This window comes from Haliotis rubra, unplaced genomic scaffold (genome assembly GCF_003918875.1).
Source record: "Haliotis rubra isolate DU_JTF1 unplaced genomic scaffold, ASM391887v1 Scf584, whole genome shotgun sequence".
Taxonomy (NCBI): Eukaryota; Metazoa; Mollusca; class Gastropoda; order Lepetellida; family Haliotidae; genus Haliotis; species Haliotis rubra.
Window position 1 is genome coordinate 622 of NW_025767284.1, and position 17,976 is coordinate 18,597.

General features: G+C 44.5%; 1 protein-coding gene across 1 annotated transcript; it reads left to right on the top strand.

Moving 5' to 3' along the window:
* Nucleotides 1-1,760: 1,760 nt before the first annotated feature.
* Nucleotides 1,761-8,704, top strand: LOC124254822. Its single transcript, XM_046688667.1, has 4 exons — nucleotides 1,761-2,102; nucleotides 6,980-7,111; nucleotides 7,964-8,062; nucleotides 8,670-8,704. The coding sequence occupies exons 1-4, from the start codon at nucleotides 1,787-1,789 to the stop codon at nucleotides 8,702-8,704; spliced, it is 582 nt and encodes a 193-aa protein (XP_046544623.1). The 5' UTR covers nucleotides 1,761-1,786.
* Nucleotides 8,705-17,976: the final 9,272 nt, after the last annotated feature.

The window sequence follows — 17,976 nt, forward strand, 5'->3', positions numbered from 1 at the left end:
AGGCATACACCATACATCACAGTTAACACATAGACATACACAATACATCACAGTTAACACATAGGTATACATCATACATCACAGTTAACACATAGGCATACACCATATATCACGGTTAACACATAGGTATAGACCATATATCACAGTTAACACATAGGCATACAACATACATCACATTTATCACATAGAACTATTTAAGTACATGTTGCAGTTACGCCTTCGTTTGTTCTTCTAATACTTGTTGAAGGGTTAAAAATATGGTGTACTACACTCAGTATATCAATTTCTTATGTAAATATTATTCAAACAAACAAAACCCTTGACAGAATGAAAACCGTATACCCTATATCCAAGGATATGGTATAGAACAAGGCTAAATGTAGATAATGAAATTAGTTTCATGAAAAAATATCTGAAAGATACTCAAAATATACGCTGAAAGTGTAATCGGTGGAACATGGCGATTGTGTCTTTCAGTGGCATTTAGAAGTTGTACATTGATGTCCAAGATATTTTTATGGAAATTATTTTTATAATTAAAAAGAAGTTTAATCCATAAAAATATCTTGGACATGGCGATTGTGTTTACTCTTATTCAACCGACCTTCACCTCAAAGAAATTGCCAAATATGTAAATAAACATATCTTCACTTGAAAAGGGGCAAGAACTAGCCCAGAAACGTTCTGGAAAATAAAAATAAACCAAGAAGTTGTTATCCATAAGATTTGTCTTGTATCAAAGTTACTGCATCACTTGGTCTGCACAAGGTTTCGATGACAGCACGTGGAACCGCACAACCTATGTAAACAAAGGATCGCTTCGCAAAGGATTTCCCTATATTCAGTGTTATTTTAGGATGGTGTCCAGATGTTAAACCATTTGAAGAGGGAATTCTTCTTGAGATTTACCACGGATTTGCCGCTGAATATTAGCTACTGGACAGGTGCAGATACATCCCTGGAAACATACTGTTTACAGCCCTTTTCCAGATTCCCCAATGAGATCCAATAAGTTATGCTGTGATTGATTCGTTTACATTGATATATACAGACAGATAAGGTGAGCGAAGTAGAGGACATGGGAAATGTTGCTTCGCTTGGTTTTAGTTACCCTTCTTTAATTCATTAAAAGATAGAAACCCATGTTGTCAGATTATTGGTTTCACTAAAACTGAACAACGGATAAACAAATAAAGTTGACAATCTATTTATAGATACCGAAGCGATCTGCAACATGTTCACGGTTGTTGTTGTTGTTGTTGTTTTAAATTAAGATGGATTTTGAAGAAAAAATCATGATCAGTTACCCTTCCCCAGCTAATTTCTTTGACGGACGTGAATTGCCTGATAGATTGGTTCGATAGAAAATACGCTTCCCACTCTCAGTAGCTTTATTATACGATATATTATCAGGCATGTAACTCATTTTCACTCGCCAGATGCAATTTGACAACTGAAACATATTTCAAATCAAATACGGATAACTTTCCTTCTTAAATGTCATTCACAAACGACGGATACCAAAGTTCCACAAGCAGAATTCATCAACAACGCAATCACGTTTTGCCGGCGATGGCACCATAGCGATTAATCAATGCTTGACCCCACCAAACATCTGAAACGAAGACGAGAGCTAGTGGGCGGGCCCTATCGGCCGAGACTGGATCGGTCTATTGCTGTCTCTATAGAACCAGAGTCGTCTGAATATTTAATGCAAGACAGCTAGTAAAGTAAGTCAGTAGCTGTGACCATGCTTTAGTGGCTGTTTGATGAGAACAGGATCAGCATGTCGCTGATCCACAAAGTTGCTGTCGTGATTTTTGTCCTGAAGTTCCATTATTGTCAGAAGTGTGTCAATGAGAAAGTCGGACCGTTACCCGCTTTCGATAATGTGGAAGTGCGCGAGTACGTATTGTGGGAGGTTTCTTTAGGGAAACTGGATTGTTTAGGAAAATGTTTCCATGATGTTCGTTGTCACAGTTTCCAGACTCTGGGTTCTTCTGGAAGGTGCACAGGCCATGCTACAGCGTTTGCCAGTCCGGACAAGATCTACTCACCCACCCTTGCTTCCCCTGGAACAAGGATGTATCTACTGCCTCGAGGTGAGAGTAACATCTTTTATTGAGAGGGGACTTGGTCACAATGAAGTGAAGATGTCAGGTACGGGGTGTGAGGTACGGGATTTGAGGTACGGAGTGAGAAGTATGAGGAGTGGGGTACGGAGCTTGAGGTACGGGTTGTGAGGTACGGAGCTTGAGGTACGGGGTGTGAGGTACGGAGCTTGAGGTACGGGGTGTGAGGTACGGAGCTTGAGGTACGGGGTGTGAGGTACGGAGCTTGAGGTACGGGGTGTGAGCTACGGAGCTTGAGGTACGGGGTGTGAGCTACGGAGCTTGAGGTACGGGGTGTGAGCTACGGAGCTTGAGGTACGGGGTGTGAGCTACGCAGCTTGAGGTATGGGGTGTGAGGTACGGAGCTTGAGGTACGGGGTGTGAGTTACAGAGCTTGAGGTAATGGGGTGTGAGCTATGGAGCTTGAGGTACGGGGGTGTGAGCTACGGAGCTTGAGGAACGGGGTGAGCTACGGAGCTTGAGGCACGGGGTGTTTGCTACGGAGCTTGAGGTACGGGGTGATTGCTACAGGCAGCTTGAGGTACGGGGTGTGAGCTACGGAGCTTGAGGTACGGGGTGTGAGGTTCAGGATGTCAGGTACGGGGTGTGAGGTTCAGGATGTCAGGTACGGGGTGTGAGGTACGGGGTGTGAGGTTCAGGAGCTTCAGGTACGGGGTGTGAGCTACGGAGCTTGAGGTACGGGGTGTGAGGTTCAGGATGTCAGGTACGGGGTGTGAGCTACGGAGCTTGAGGTGAGGGGTACGGGGTGTGAGGTTCAGGCTCAGGGTACAAGGCACGTGAGGTACGGAGCTTGAGGCACGGGGTGGAGGTTCAGGATGGCACGGTGTGAGGCACGGAGGAGGTACAGGGGTGTGAGGTACGGAGCTTGAGGCAGGTACAGGGTGTGGAGTGAGGTACGAGGGTGAGTGTGAGAGCTACGGAGCTTGGAGGCACGGGTTGTGAGGCACGGGGTGAGGCTTGAGTACAGGGTGTGAGGTACGGGGGTGTGAGGTACAGGGTGTAGTACAGGGCTACAGGCACGGGGTGACGGAGTGAGGCACGGAGTGTGAGGTAACGGGGTGTGAGGTCTTGAGATCAGGACTACAAGCACGGTCTGTGAGCCACAGGAGCTTGAGAATTTACGGGAGCGGAGGTAAGTGGTACGGACGTGAGGCACGGGGTGTGAGTTACAAGAGGTACAGGCTGTGAGCTGGCTGAGACTTGAGGCACGGGGTGGAGGCACGGGGTGGCACTGGAGCTTGAGGAGGCTACGGAGCGAGGTACGGGGGTGAGCTACAGGCTTGAGGTACACTGGGGTGTGAGGTTCAGGATGTCAGGTACGGGGTGTGAGCTACGGGGTGTGAGGAGCAGGATTTGAGGTACGGACTTGAGGTACAGAGGTGTGAGGCACGGGTGAGCATGGACGGGGTACGGAGGCTTGAGGTACGGGGTGGAGGTACATGTGAGCTTGAGGGTACAGGACAAATGAGGCACGGAGGTTGAGGTATGTGAGGGTTCACAATGTCGGTACGGGGGTGTGAGCTACGGGGAGGTAAAGCACGTGAGGTACGGGGTGTGAGGGAGGATTTCAGGTACGGGGTGTGAGGCTACGGAGCTTGGATTGCAGAGGTAATGGGGTGTGAGCTACGGAGCTTGAGGTACAGGAGTGTGAGGTTCACGGGATGTCAGTTACGGGGTTCGAGCTACAGGGAGGTACAGAATGGAGTGCAGGAGTGTGAAAAGGCTTGAAAGCACGGGGTGTGGGTACATGTTGTGAGGAATGGAGAGGCTTGAGGTACAGTGTGCATGAGTACAGGGATACTTGTGTGCAGGGTGTTAGGTGGAGCTTGAGGTACAGGGGTGTGGAGTTCAGGATGCATGTGCATGGGTGTGAGGTATGGGAGCTTGAGCATGGAGGTGGAGGTACAGGCTTGAGGTACAGGAGTGTGAAACTGCAGCTTGGATAAGGAGTGAGGTATGGATGAGGCACAGGATGGAAGTAGGGAGCTTGAAACAGGGGTGGAGCTGTGGAGCTTGAGGGGTACAGGAGTGGAGAGCTGGAGTATGGCAGCGTGTGGCTTCAAGAGGAGGTACAGGGTGGCTACGGAGCTTGAGGTACAGGGTGGCTACATGGAGGTAATGGGGTGGCTACAGGAGGAGGAGGGTGTGAGGTTCAGGATGTCGGGGACAGAGGTGTGAGTACAGGATGGTTCAGTTTCCAGGCACGGGCAGTGTGAGCTACGGAGCTTGAGGTACGGGGTAAAAGCAGGCTCATGATGTCCCAGGTACGGGGGCTCCGAGCTACGGAGCTTGGTATGTGAGGCACAGGGTGTGAGTGGAGGTACAGAAGAGGTGTGAGCTACGGAGCTTGAGGGGTACAGGGGTGTGAGGTTCAAGGTGTCCAGAGTACAGGCTGTGAGCCACGGAGCTTGAGGTACAGGGTGTGGTACTAGGTGTATCAGGATTTCGGAATGAGGGTGTGAGGCTGCGGAGCTTGTACAGGGTGTGGTACAGGTGTGAGCTGGAGCTTGAGGTATTGCAGGGGTGTGAGGGTTCAGGATGTAGGGACCGGCTACGGAGCTTGAAGCCTGAGGTGCTGAAATTGCAGGGTGTGAGCTACACAGAGCTTGAGGCATGGGTGTTGTGAGAGGCACGGTGTAGTACAGGGTTTGAGGTTCAGTATGTCCAGGTACAGGGTGCTTGAGCTACAGAGCTTGGTACAGGGTGGAGGTACGGGGTGTGAGGAGCATGATGAGGTACGGGGTGAGCTGTAGGCTTCAGGTTAGTCTGGATAATAGTGATCAGAGGATGTGAGCCACGGAGCTTGAGGTGTCGGGGTGTGAGGTTCTACGGAGCTTGGGTACAGGGTGTGAGGTACGGGGTGTGAGCTAGGCGAGATGGAGCTTGAGGTACGGGGTGTGAGGCAGCTTGGTACGGGGTGTGAGGTTCCACGGGGTGTGAGCTTCTGGAGGCACAGGAGTGTGAGAGTTCAGGAGTCCAGAGTACCGCGTTCGAAACTACAGAGCTTGACGGTACAGGTGTGAGTTGGAGGCACAGACTTGGGTACAGGTGTGTGAGTTGTGAAGCTACAGGCTTGAGGCACAGGGTGAGAGTACGGAGCTGTGAGGTTCAGTATGTCAGAGTACAGGATGTGAGCTACAGGCTTGAGAGTACAGGGTGTGAGGCACAGGGTGTGAGGTGAGCTACGGAGTACCTGTGAGGCACGGGTTGTGAGGTACAGGGTGTGAGCTACGGGCTTGTGTGAGGCAGTGTGAGGGTGTAAGAGTATGGAGCTTGAGGTACAGGTTGTGAGGTACAGGGTGTGAGAGTACAGAGCTTGAGGTACAGGAGTGCACGGGTGTGTGCTACAGGCACGGGGTGTGAGGTAATGTGAGAGTGGAGGCGTGAGGTACGGTAATTTACAGGTTGTGATGTACAGGTTGTAGTACAGGAGTGTGAGAGTACGAGGTGTGAGTATAGACTTGAGGTACAGGGTTGTGAGGTATTACAGGTTGTGAGTACAGGTTGTAGTATTGCAGGAGTGTGAGGGCACAGGGTGTGAGGTTCAGGATGTCAGGTGCATGAGAAACAGTTCGGAACGTCAGAAAAGGATATATATTACATGGTATAAAGTACCGGGCAAAAATACATTTATTTTTAGATTTCCCTTGACCAAAATAGCAGAAACAAAGACATTTGTGAAATTGGTGATAAATATTTTTAACACAAATCATTTTCCAATAATTTGACTGCAGACACTGTAACGATGGTCTTACATTTGCTGCAGCAAGCCGTTGAGATTGAGCCAAGAGGTCAAAATGAAAAAAATTACACAAATCACTTTTAAAAAGTGCATAAAGAGTAAAAAATAATGGGACAGCGAGTGTGACCACCCTGGACATCCATACACACAAATACATCGCCTCCTCATTGACGTCGTCACTCGGCTGATGACGTCAGTAGGAATCCCTCCAAGAGTCCAAAGAGAGTCTGACCAAGGCAACACGTTGACCTTTAACATTGTGCAGATATTCTAGAACAATTCCAGCGGTGTGAGGCTTTGCGTTGTTGTCGTGTTGCAAATCTAGCTACTCTTCTAGGCTTTGTGGCGAGAATAAAGGGCACTACAAAAGGACTCAACACTTCATCCCTGTATCACCGGGCATTCACACTTCCTCGAATGATAACCAGTCTTTGTTGCTCACTGGCCGCTAATGGTGCCCCATACCATGACGCCTACTCCATCAAACGTATGGCGAACATCTTAAACGCGGTTTGGCGTCGGTCATTTTCCTTTACGTCGAAAGACTCGAAATGTGTCATCGTTTCTGAACCGACTGAACCGACTTTCATCTGCAAAGAGCACTCTCTACTAGTCACGGCACGTGTCCATTCCAGTCTGCGTTGACGGTGTAGACGGGTTAAGGCCATTCCACAGAAGGGGCAGTAGGCTCATATACTACACAGTCTTGGGTCTGTGGTGTTTGCCTGGCTGCAGTTGAAGGCGCTTGGCAGCTGACGTCGTGACGCCCCATATTGGCCAGTCCTCTTGGCATATTCGTAGTGGGTTTGTATTACTGACACCTGATTTGTCATCGGCACCATGATGCGCTTTGGCGAATGTTTTCTGTTTGGGTTCTAACCTGTACCAGCTTTTTGTCTTTTTATACAATTACTTTAAAGGAGTTAAGTTTATTTTGCCCGGTAGTTTATGTTGGTGGTTAGAACGATCGCTCGTCACGCCCAAGACCCATGGTCGTTTCCCCAAAGGGTGATCGTGTCAAGTCAACATCAGGTGTCCCCAGCTGGCACACAACCAATGTCACATATTCAGTCACTTTTCAACTCACTTGATGGTTCTGCTTCAGCTTCCGACTTCGTTGGCAGTGCTTGTACAAGTAATGGCGACTGCAGTCTTGAACACACCTATTGCAATGAAGGAGTTTGCAACTGTCAACCCGGCATCATGTTCTCAGTAGGGAGGAGTGCGTGTGTCACAGGTAATGTTACAGATACACGTCAACAGAAAGGACAGAGTGTGTGACAGGTAATGTTACAAATACAGGTCAACAGGAAGGAGAGTCATCACAGGATAGGACAAAATACGTCATACAGGAAGGAGAGTGTGTATCACAGGTAATGTTACAAATACAACTCAACATGAAGGAGAGAGTGTGTGTCACAGGTAATATTACAAATACACGTCAACAGGAAGGAATGTTACAGATAATGTTACAAAACATGAAGGAGAGTGTGTGTGTCACAGGTAATGTTACAGATACACGTCAACAGGAAGGAGAGTGTGTATCACAGGTAATATTACAAATACAGGTCAACATGAAGGAGAGTGTGTATCACAGGTAATGTTACAGATGCACGTCAGCAGGAAGGAAAGTGTGTCACAGGTAATATTACAAATACAGGTCAACACTAAGGAGCGAGTGTATCAAACAGGAAGGAGAGCTCGTATCACAGGTAATGTTGGAGGTGCACGTCAACAGGAAGGAGATTGTTTCACATGTACTGCTTGGCTTACTGTATAGAGTTACACTCAAAGCTATACTCTGAATGTTACTCCTGTTTTATGCTTGGATTTTACAGTTAAATGCATACTGAAAGTGTTCCTATATTTGCAAATTGTAAACCTTGATCTTTAATGTGTTCTAAAACTTTTACACCTGTTGCATCGTGTAAGTATCACTGCTCATGCCCAGAGTAATTGTTACCCCTATTGTATAGTTTAAGTGTTACCCCTGTATTCTGGGTCCCTCTAGTTCTCTATTTGTCCACTTAATACTTCACACCTGAAATAAAGTGTTGATGGTGTTAAATGTGGATGTTTTTCTCCACAGACTGCACCGATTGGGGATACGACGCCGTCCGCTATTTAGATCGTTCCATTGGTGGTTATAACGATGATCACGTTTCCGGCGTCACCGAGGCAGCTTGCCGTCAGCTATGTCTCGCCGCTAATAGTAGCACCTTTACCTGCACTTCGCTCGACTATACGAATAGCGAGTGCTACCTGTCCAGCGAAACGTTTCTGTCCGTTCCAGTAAGCAGTCAAGAAGTTGGCACATCCTATACGTTCTACGAACGCACTTGCTTGTGAATCCCTCAACCTGTAAGTGCTAATCAAGAAGGAATTATCCACAACTGTGAACAAAAGCAACACACTGTATGCGGCACCATTGACATTACGCAACAGACCCCCATGTCCCCTGAAAACCAAATATACTCTCTGTCGCCCTTGGCGTATGTAAAAATAGTACATGTATCAACCTTTGACTTATTTTGACAGAAGCGACAATACCCTTTCCACACCCCGATGTATACCTGAAAAGTAGTCCATGGGTCTACCTTGGACTGAAGTGATCAACCTGCCTGTGTGTATACTGCATACTGGCAAATATGTGGACTTATGAACCATTCTCCTTGCGTGGAAACAGAAAAATAGTACACGTGTCAACCTTTGGACTTAAGTAATCAACTTACCTGTGTGCAAACTAAAAATATATACTATACTATACTAGTATTTGTCAACCTTTATGTTGCCAGGAAAATCTTCATGTGGCAACTTTGGACTTATGTAACCAAAGAACATGCACAATGAAAAGTGGATTTATAAACCCTTTCTTACCAACATCAAGGTATGCAAACTGAAACATGTTATACTTGTGTACCTTTGTATAACCAATCTACATGTTTGGAAACTGGAACATGCTATACTTGTGAACCTTTGTATAACCAATCTCCATGCATGTAAACTAAAACATGTTATACTTGTGAACCTTTGTATAACCAGCCTCCAAGCATGTAAACTAAAACATGTTATACTTGTGTACCTTTGTATAACCAATCTACATGTTTGGAAACTGGAACATGCTATACTTGTGAACCTTTGTATAACCAATCTCCATGCATGTAAACTAAAACATGTTATACTTGTGAACCTTTGTATAACCAACCTCCATGCATGTAAACTAAAACATGTTATACTTGTGTACCTTTGTATAACCAATCTCCATGTTTGGAAACTGAAACATGCTATACTTGTCAACCTTTTTGTAACCAACCTCCATGAATGTAAACTGAAAAAAATTAGTTCATGTGTCTAGCGTCTTGTTTACATGTGAATGTATTAAGTCGTTTATACAGAGCTAAACATTTTGGGTGAGATTGTGATCATGGACACGTATGCCATAGTGTCAATAATTGTGTTTCTATACTCATCAGTACCATTCCGGTGCTGTTTCCTCCACCAAAACGTTTAAGACCATATCGAACTTTCCTGTTTCCGTGACACGCCCTGATAAAGTGACACCAACACACTCACTAACACAACAAGAGCAGATGGCGGAAGGACGAAAATGGCGAAAATGTAGGACTGACTGACTGAGTTTGGTTTTACGCCGCTTTTAGCAATATTCCAGCAACATCACGGCGGGGGACACCAGAAATGGGCTTCACATATTGTACCCATGTGGGGATTCGAACCCGGGTCTTCGGCGTGACGACGGAAATGTAGAAACCATATCGATGTGCGATATGTAAATAAACATTTCAACGCTCTACTTCTTCAGGTTATTTAAAAACGTATTTCAAGCATGTTTGTATGTGTAACACGAACGTAAACATTTAAGCGTATCATTCTAACGCTGTAGTTCAAAATGTATCTTTTGTTTTTTGACATATGACACGTAAATATACATTCTTGCACTTATTATTCTGACGCTTGGTTTAACAGTGTATCATAATTATGTGATGACGTGTTACACTAAAATTCAACTTTTTATTCGTTTAACAAATTGAATGCATTATATGTAAGAATTAATCTGTGACTCTTAATGTCACATTTTGTCGTTAATCACCATTTTAAAACTTTATTAAATAACGTACTGTCATGTGTTGTGTAACGCAAATGAACATTTTAGCTTTCTACATTTTAAGCTTTATTTAACAATGATTTATTATTTAGCTCTCTTATGTATCCACAAACTTAATACTTTATCCAAAATGTACAATATGTATTTCACTCAAGTAAACATTTTAAATCTGCCTATTTTTGTGCTTATTTAATCATATACTTCTTTTCTTTCTCGTACGGGACACATAAATATTCGGTATTTTTGGTCCTTTCATGTGGAGGGGTGGTGGGGGAAGCCGAGTAGTTAACGCGTTCGCTCGTTACGCCAAAGACCTGGGTTCGATTCCCCACATGGGTACAATGTGTGAAGCCCATTTCTGGTGTTCCCCGCCGTCATATTGATGGAATATTGCTAAAGGCGGCATAAACTAAAGACATGTGGGGTTGTTCTGGGACAATACATTTCTGGAGGTGCTACCATGTGGTACCTCTTGGCCCGGCACTTATTCATGGTTTCTTTTTCATTTTTCAATGCACAGGTCAGTTGTTGACTTTGAACAATACCGGCGCTTAGTCAACATTAAAGAATAAATCAACATAGTATCATTTTGTAAACTGTAATTTGTTTTAGAACAACGGATAACGGGCATATATCGTGAAATATCTAGATGTTTTTTTAGAATGGATTTACTACTTACTAAACACGCAAGGAGTTACGTGATTGCAAAACATTTATTTCATTTAACTAATTTAGTTTACTTTTACATCTAATTACCAAGCCCTAGGTTCTATAACCGTTTCGCCTCTGAAAGTTGGTTAAATAGGTACAATCATATTTTACTTACACTTTTATTAATTTTCAGCCACATCAAACACACACACAAACACACACACACACACTCGGTATACTTTCGCTTGCCTTTCAGATATTTTGTCACATTCGACCTTTTGAAAACGTGTTCCATGCACTACTAACCAGTGTTAGCACAGGTGAGAGCGTCGTTGGGAAGGTGCACATCCCGTGTGCAACACGTGTGCAAACCCATATAGACCTGATTGACACTACACGTGTTGACAAGCAGGAAACACTCGCGTGCAATACCCATGGTACATTAGTGAGTGAGTGAGTGAAAATAGTTTTAAACAATCCAGTGATCAACAGCATGAACATCGTTCTACACAATTGGGATTCGATGACATGTGTCAACCACGTCAGGAGACTGACCACCTGATCCCGTTACGACAAGCACGGGTTACTGAAGACCAATTCTAACCCGAATCTTCACGGGTCGGCAGATGTGATTCATGCTTGGCAAAGCTTTTAAGGGATGAGCCTCAATGCTCAACTCCTCTGAGGTCCAGAGCCTGTGAAGCAGATCTGTGTACTACCCAAGAGTACAATATATGTACAACCCGTGAAGCACCCGTGCGTAAACATTGTGTAACCCTAAAAAACAGTAATGTTTAAACTGTGAGGAGCTCGCGTGTGTCGTGTGAGGACATCATAAAGCACCTGTTTGCTCTACAGAACGTTACCGGCTGAACCTGTGTGGAAATCATGAAGCACCCGTTTGCTCTACAGGACGTTACCGGCTGAACCTGTGTTGAAATCATGAAGCACCTGTTTGCTCTACAGGATGTTACCGGTTGAACCTGTTTGCTCTACAGGACGTTACCGGTTGAACCTGTGTGGCAATCATGAAGCACCTGTTTGCTCTACAGGACGTTACCGGCTGAACCTGTTTGCTCTACAGGACGTTACCGGTTGAACCTGTTTGCTCTACAGGACGTTACCGGCTGAACCTGTGTGGAAATCATGAAGGACCCGTTTGCTCTACAGGACGTTACCGGCTGAACCTGTGTGGAAATCATGAAGCACCTGTTTGCTCTACAGGATGTTACCGGTTGAACCTGTTTGCTCTACAGGACGTTACCGGTTGAACCTGTGTGGCAATCATGAAGCACCTGTTTACTCTACAGGACGTTACCGGTTGAACCTGTTTGCTCTACAGGACGTTACCGGTTGAGCCTGTTTGCTCTACAGGACGTTACAGGTTGAACCTGTGTGGCAATCATGAAGCACCTGTTTACTCTACAGGACGTTACCGGTTGAACCTGTTTGCTCTACAGGACGTTACCGGTTGAACCTGTTTGCTCTACAGGACGTTACCTGTTGAACCTGTGTGGCAATCATGAAGCACCTGTTTCCTCTACAGGACGTTACCGGCTGAACTTGTGTGGAAATCATGAAGCACCTGTTTACTCTACAGGACGTTACAGGTTGAACCTGTGTGGAAATCATGAAGCACCTGTTTGCTCTACAGGATGTTACCGGTTGAACCTGTTTGCTCTACAGGACGTTACCGGTTGAACCTGTGTGGCAATCATGAAGCACCTGTTTCCTCTACAGGACGTTACCGGTTGAACCTGTTTGCTCTACAGGACGTTACCGGTTGAACCTGTTTGCTCTACAGGACGTTACCTGTTGAACCTATGTGGCAATCATGAAGCACCTGTTTCCTCTACAGGACGTTACCGGCTGAACTTGTGTGGAAATCATGAAGCACCTGTTTGCTCTACGGGATGTTACAGGTTAAATGTGTGAAATCATGAAGCACCTGTTTCCTCTACAGGACGTTACAGGTTGAACCTGTGTGGAAATCATGAAGCACCTGTTTGCTCTACAGGATGTTACAGGTTAAACCTGTGTGGAAATCATGAAGCACCTGTTTGCTCTACAGGATGTTACAGGTTAAACCTGTGTGGACATCATGAAGCACCTGTTTACTCTACAGGACGTTACCGGTTGAACCTGTGTGGAAATCATGAAGCACCTGTTTACTCTACGGCACGTTACCGGCTGAACCTGTGTGGAAATCATAAAGCACCTGTTTACTACTTCGTTCAATCGATGTGCTACTGTGAAGTACCAGCTTTCAACCGACGTGCTACCATGAAACCCACCTTGACCCTGTGGTGCGAATGAGTACGAAGGACTGTAATGTTCCGTGTTGTCACAAATATAAATGTAAGTACAATTCAGGAGACAGTCAGCTCTTCAGTCCACCATATTCCATGATCATAGAGAACATATAACATAATGCATGCTCACTGGCGAGGTATCTACCAGCGACTGTCGACGAATAAACTTTACGTCCAGACTCGATCAACTTATCAAAAGGAGGAATAGCCTTGGGACACACGTGATTTTACAAAACTGGTTCAGGTGTTAGTGTGCAACATGTCCAGATGCAGCCGCTTCATTCTTAACTTCAAAGTTGAAAAACATAACGCATGACTACATCTCGACGTTTCTTTGTGGGTGATGAATTATCTCATTAGGTCATACAGTGTGCCATTGCTTTTATTTTTATTTGTCAGTCACACAATATACACGATTTCAAACTTATCTCCTTAAGACCATTGTTGATATTGCCACACTTATATGTTGTGTCGCACACACATAAACCACGCCCCCCAAATATACCGACTCAATAAAAGGATGCCGGAATCCGACCTCTATACATGATAATGAAGGATGACATATAAGTAACAGAAGTGATTACATCCACAGGGTTCGTAGGGCATAGAAGGGCATCATTGTCTATACTGTCACTGACGGGGTCATAGCAAGTATATCAAAGGAGTACTGAGACCCCGACAGTGACAGTATATACCGTGATGTCCTTTCTTTGCGTCACAAGCCCCCCTGCGCTTACGTGTTAGTGTGCGCGTGTGTGCATGGATATGTATGTGCGTGTACGTGCATGTGTGTGTGTTCATTATATATTTTGTTTTCGTGTGTGCTCGTGTCTGTGTGCTTGTAAAAACAAGCTGTAAAGCCTGTTTTATAGTCCTAGCTTAGTGAGATATCATGAATCACGCACCCAAGAATACGTATCGCGGAAACAGGCAAGGAAACAACAAATACCATCGTATACTGTTTTGATGTATGACACTGCTAGAGTTTGAACCATTACACCACCAGTGGTCTGGAAGCAAGTGCTGTATCCACGACTCCAGAGAGACAGTCTCATTAACAACAGTATAGGGGTAAGAAATCCAATGCGGGGACAATGTGTCACCCCAATCTTGGTAGCGTCTATGAAAACTAGTATATAAAACGGCGTAAATCACTACTCATTCACGATGACAATATGTACGTTTCTTATTGGGCCCTATATCTGGACCAGCGAATCAGTACGTGTTAAGATTAAAAGCGGCCAAGCCTGGTTCGACCCTGTTACACAACAACTTTCAATATTCTAAACTATAGTTTCGACAGTAACATTCATACTAGTATTATGTACAGAATCTTAAAGGTCTGCTGTGACTCGAGTGGTAATGACTTGTGTGTTTGGGAATCCTTACTATCCTCTATTAGGAATAAATATCGCATTTATCGTGTACCGTTTTCCTTAAGTTCTGTCGTCAAAAAACCTGTCCTCATCTTCCATAGACGGTACCCAGTCATTGTAGATATTCCATTTTCGCACCAATCTATACACGTCAGGATGTTGATGGTTGTTGATGACTACAATCCTATGTAAGACCGATTATATTTGTGAAACTCATCAAACTTTAAATGTTGACGACCGACCCAATACAGGACGTCCCGGGTCAACGGCAAAAGTACAAAATCGATTAATACCACGCAAACGAACCAAAACGGCGAGTCACATTGCTAACTACTGAAGGCGAAGGGGATAGTCTAGTGGTTAAAGAGTTCGTTCGTAGCGCTGAAGACCCGGGTTCGATTCCCCACATGGGTACGATTTGTGAAGCCACTTCTGGGGTCTCCCGCAGCGATATTGCTGGAATGGTGCTTAAAGCGGTGGAAAAATATACTCCCTCTCTCACACTGCTACTGCTGAAGTTCGAGTCACGCATCTTCATGAGCGACGGCCAACACAGTTCAGTGGTGTACACGACGTCCGGGTAATGATCTGTGGTCACGTGTCTGATTTTCAGATGAGTCCTATTCACTTTACGCTCCCTTGACTGATGTGGTAGACTATGGCGACGTCGACATCAACGTCAAGCCGAAAGTGAGATCTCAAGACAAATTGGGGAGTGGATCGGTAATGTAAGGTGTAGCATTGCTATGACTGGACAAGCCCCCCTCAATCCATATTGTGCCGGGAACGTTTCCTGGAAAGTGACATCAGGACGCCGTGCTGACACTGTCCGTGCCGGACCGTGCTGGACCGTACTGGACCAACCCTGAACTGAACGCCTCCTGTAAGACGTTAAGGGGTGCATGTTTCACTACAAAGGCTGCCGACAGCTTTGCTTAAATTGGTTATGTGCCGCAAGAAGAGTGTGACGGACTCCCTCAGATCACCATTGGGAGATTCATACACAGCAGATCTCGTCGAGTAAATGAATGTTTGACAAATCGTGGTAGTATTACGCACTACGCACGCTAGACGTAACATTGACATTTTCTAAATTACAACTGGCGTCCTTTGTGATCATTGGACGTCACAGCTACTGTCATACTTCTTTATCAGTTGTTATGTGTTCTTCTATATCATTCACGATGGGTAATTCTGATCGGGAGTGATTTTCTTTGTCGTCTCTCAATGTAGAAACCCGTGAAGGTCCGGGTTAGAATGTACCTTCAGTAACCCATGCTTGTCCTGTTACGCCGCACTCAGCAATATTCCAGCTGTACGGTCTGTAAATGATCGAGTCTGGACCAGACAAACCGGTGATCGACAGCTCGAACATCAATCTACGTAATTGGGATACGATGACATGTGTCAACCAAGTCAGCGAGCCTAACCACCCGATCCCGTTAGCAGCGTTTAAAATTCCCGCATGCCCGACCGTCCGGAACGGTTTATTTTCATCTCGGACTGTCAAATTTCAAAATTAGCCTGTCCGGTGGTCTGGTAGATATATTTACCCATAAGAGTAAATATTTCATTATATCAGACAGGTTATCGTGTCGTCAGTTTGAGCACACTCCGGCACAGCGATGAGTTAACATAACATCACTGCCACAGGCTAATTTGCATATCACGTGACCGGACTTTTCTCTTGTTTGTAATCAAACGCGCATATTCATAATAAGAAGAGACTGGACTCACGAAAGCTTTTCGGCGCTCTCTTCATAATGTTTTACATTGTTACATATATATTCTTCCACAACTGCGACAGTAAGGTCTATGACAGTACAAAACGCGAGGGTTACTGAAGATCAATTCTAACCCGGATCTTCGCGAGTAGTAGAAGAAGCAGTAGGAGTAATAATAATAATAATAATATAATTTGGTGGTAGTAGTAATAATAAAATTAGTGGTAGTGGTAGTAGTAGTAGCAGTAGTAGTAGTAGTAAACTTAGTGGTAGTATTAGTACCAGCAGCAGCAGCAGCTGTAGTAGTAGTAGTGGTACAAGGCAAAATCACACGGCCTACACACTATTGAAATATGCCCCTAAAACATTTGAAATACAATGAAATATTACAAACATGATGATTTGTACAAAGGTAGTGAGAAACTGATTACCTTATGCCAAGACAATATGCATTCAAACTTACCACTTGTCACGAAAATGACAAAATAGAGCAAAATTCTTCCACAAAAATTACCCTGACTTACATGTAAACATAGATCAAAGTTACTTTAACAAATTACAATTCATGAAATACGAAAAATGCAATAAGTATGTTTACCACTGCCTTGGCCATTCTTGGGGTTGAAATGTTGGTGTTGACTCAATCAAAACACATGGCCCAAATGGTATGGCCATTCGGCACCACCCGTCCCTTTCCGAAACCTCCAAGAAGGCTCGTCCCCGTCTCGATGCTCCTTATGTGCGAAAATACGACAAAGCAATCAGAACGCGCGTACTGATTGCGGTGCTTTGATGAAAATAATCCCGAGTACTTAAATCGTTTGTGGTATTATGGCATTGCTTAAAAATTCAGGACAAATATATATCGTCATATTCCAATTCCAAAGAACGTAGCTAACAGAACTGTTGCTTCATGTGAGGCTTTTAATAAGGATGATGTCATGGATGGTGCAAAATTCAAATACACGCACGTGCGTTTGTTTACATATAAACCTGAAGGGTGCTTCTCACTATATATTAGACATGGCTTCTTTTCCCGGAATAACCGCACTTGAGGTTTTTGTTTGCTCTCGGTCTTACTTCTCCCCACCCTCCGGTCTCGGGTCTTACTTTCCCAACCATAACCTCGGAGTCGTGCTTTATTCTACATATAACGGCCCTCGTCGGTTCAGTTGAGTGTATTTCTGACGATCTTGCAGGCTTGTTTCGGAGATTATACGTGCGCTTTCCAACATTTTAGGAAATGTAAATTTAGTTAAATCGCTACGAGTTTCATAACAAAGCTATTACATCTATACAAAACTAATGGAGTAATCTTTAACATCGTACTTACATTTCACGTCTCTGGGGACATTTCAGTCTGACTGTTTTGGAGTCATTTATATATGTTTCAGCTTATTCATTTTAAAATTCAGCAAGGATATACGAATGTTCAGTTTGCGAAATATTTTAAAGTTAATTTTGACTATCTGCCTTTGGATTTATTGTAGTTGAATTTATTTCATTTATATTTGGATATTTGTGATTCTTATTGCCTATTTAGAAATATACATTTGGAACTATAGCTGGTGATAATTACGTTAGAGTGTGTGTTAAATAACTATTTAGTGAGTGAGTATGGCTTTACGCTGCTTTTAACAACATTCCAGTTACACGGCAGGGGACACAAGAAATGGGTTTCATACATTTTACCCATGTGGGGAATCGAATCCGGGTCTTCGGCGTGACGCTTTAACCACTAGGCTACCCCACCGCCCCTCGTTTAAAGTAGTTCTGTTGTTCATGCGCCAATATGAAATCCTTCCAGACGGGCACAAGTCTTATTCGGCTTGTCAAGAAATAACACAAGTTGGTCACGAATGGCATCAATAGCAGTTAATCGATCGAAGACCCGGGTTCGAATCCCCACATGGGTA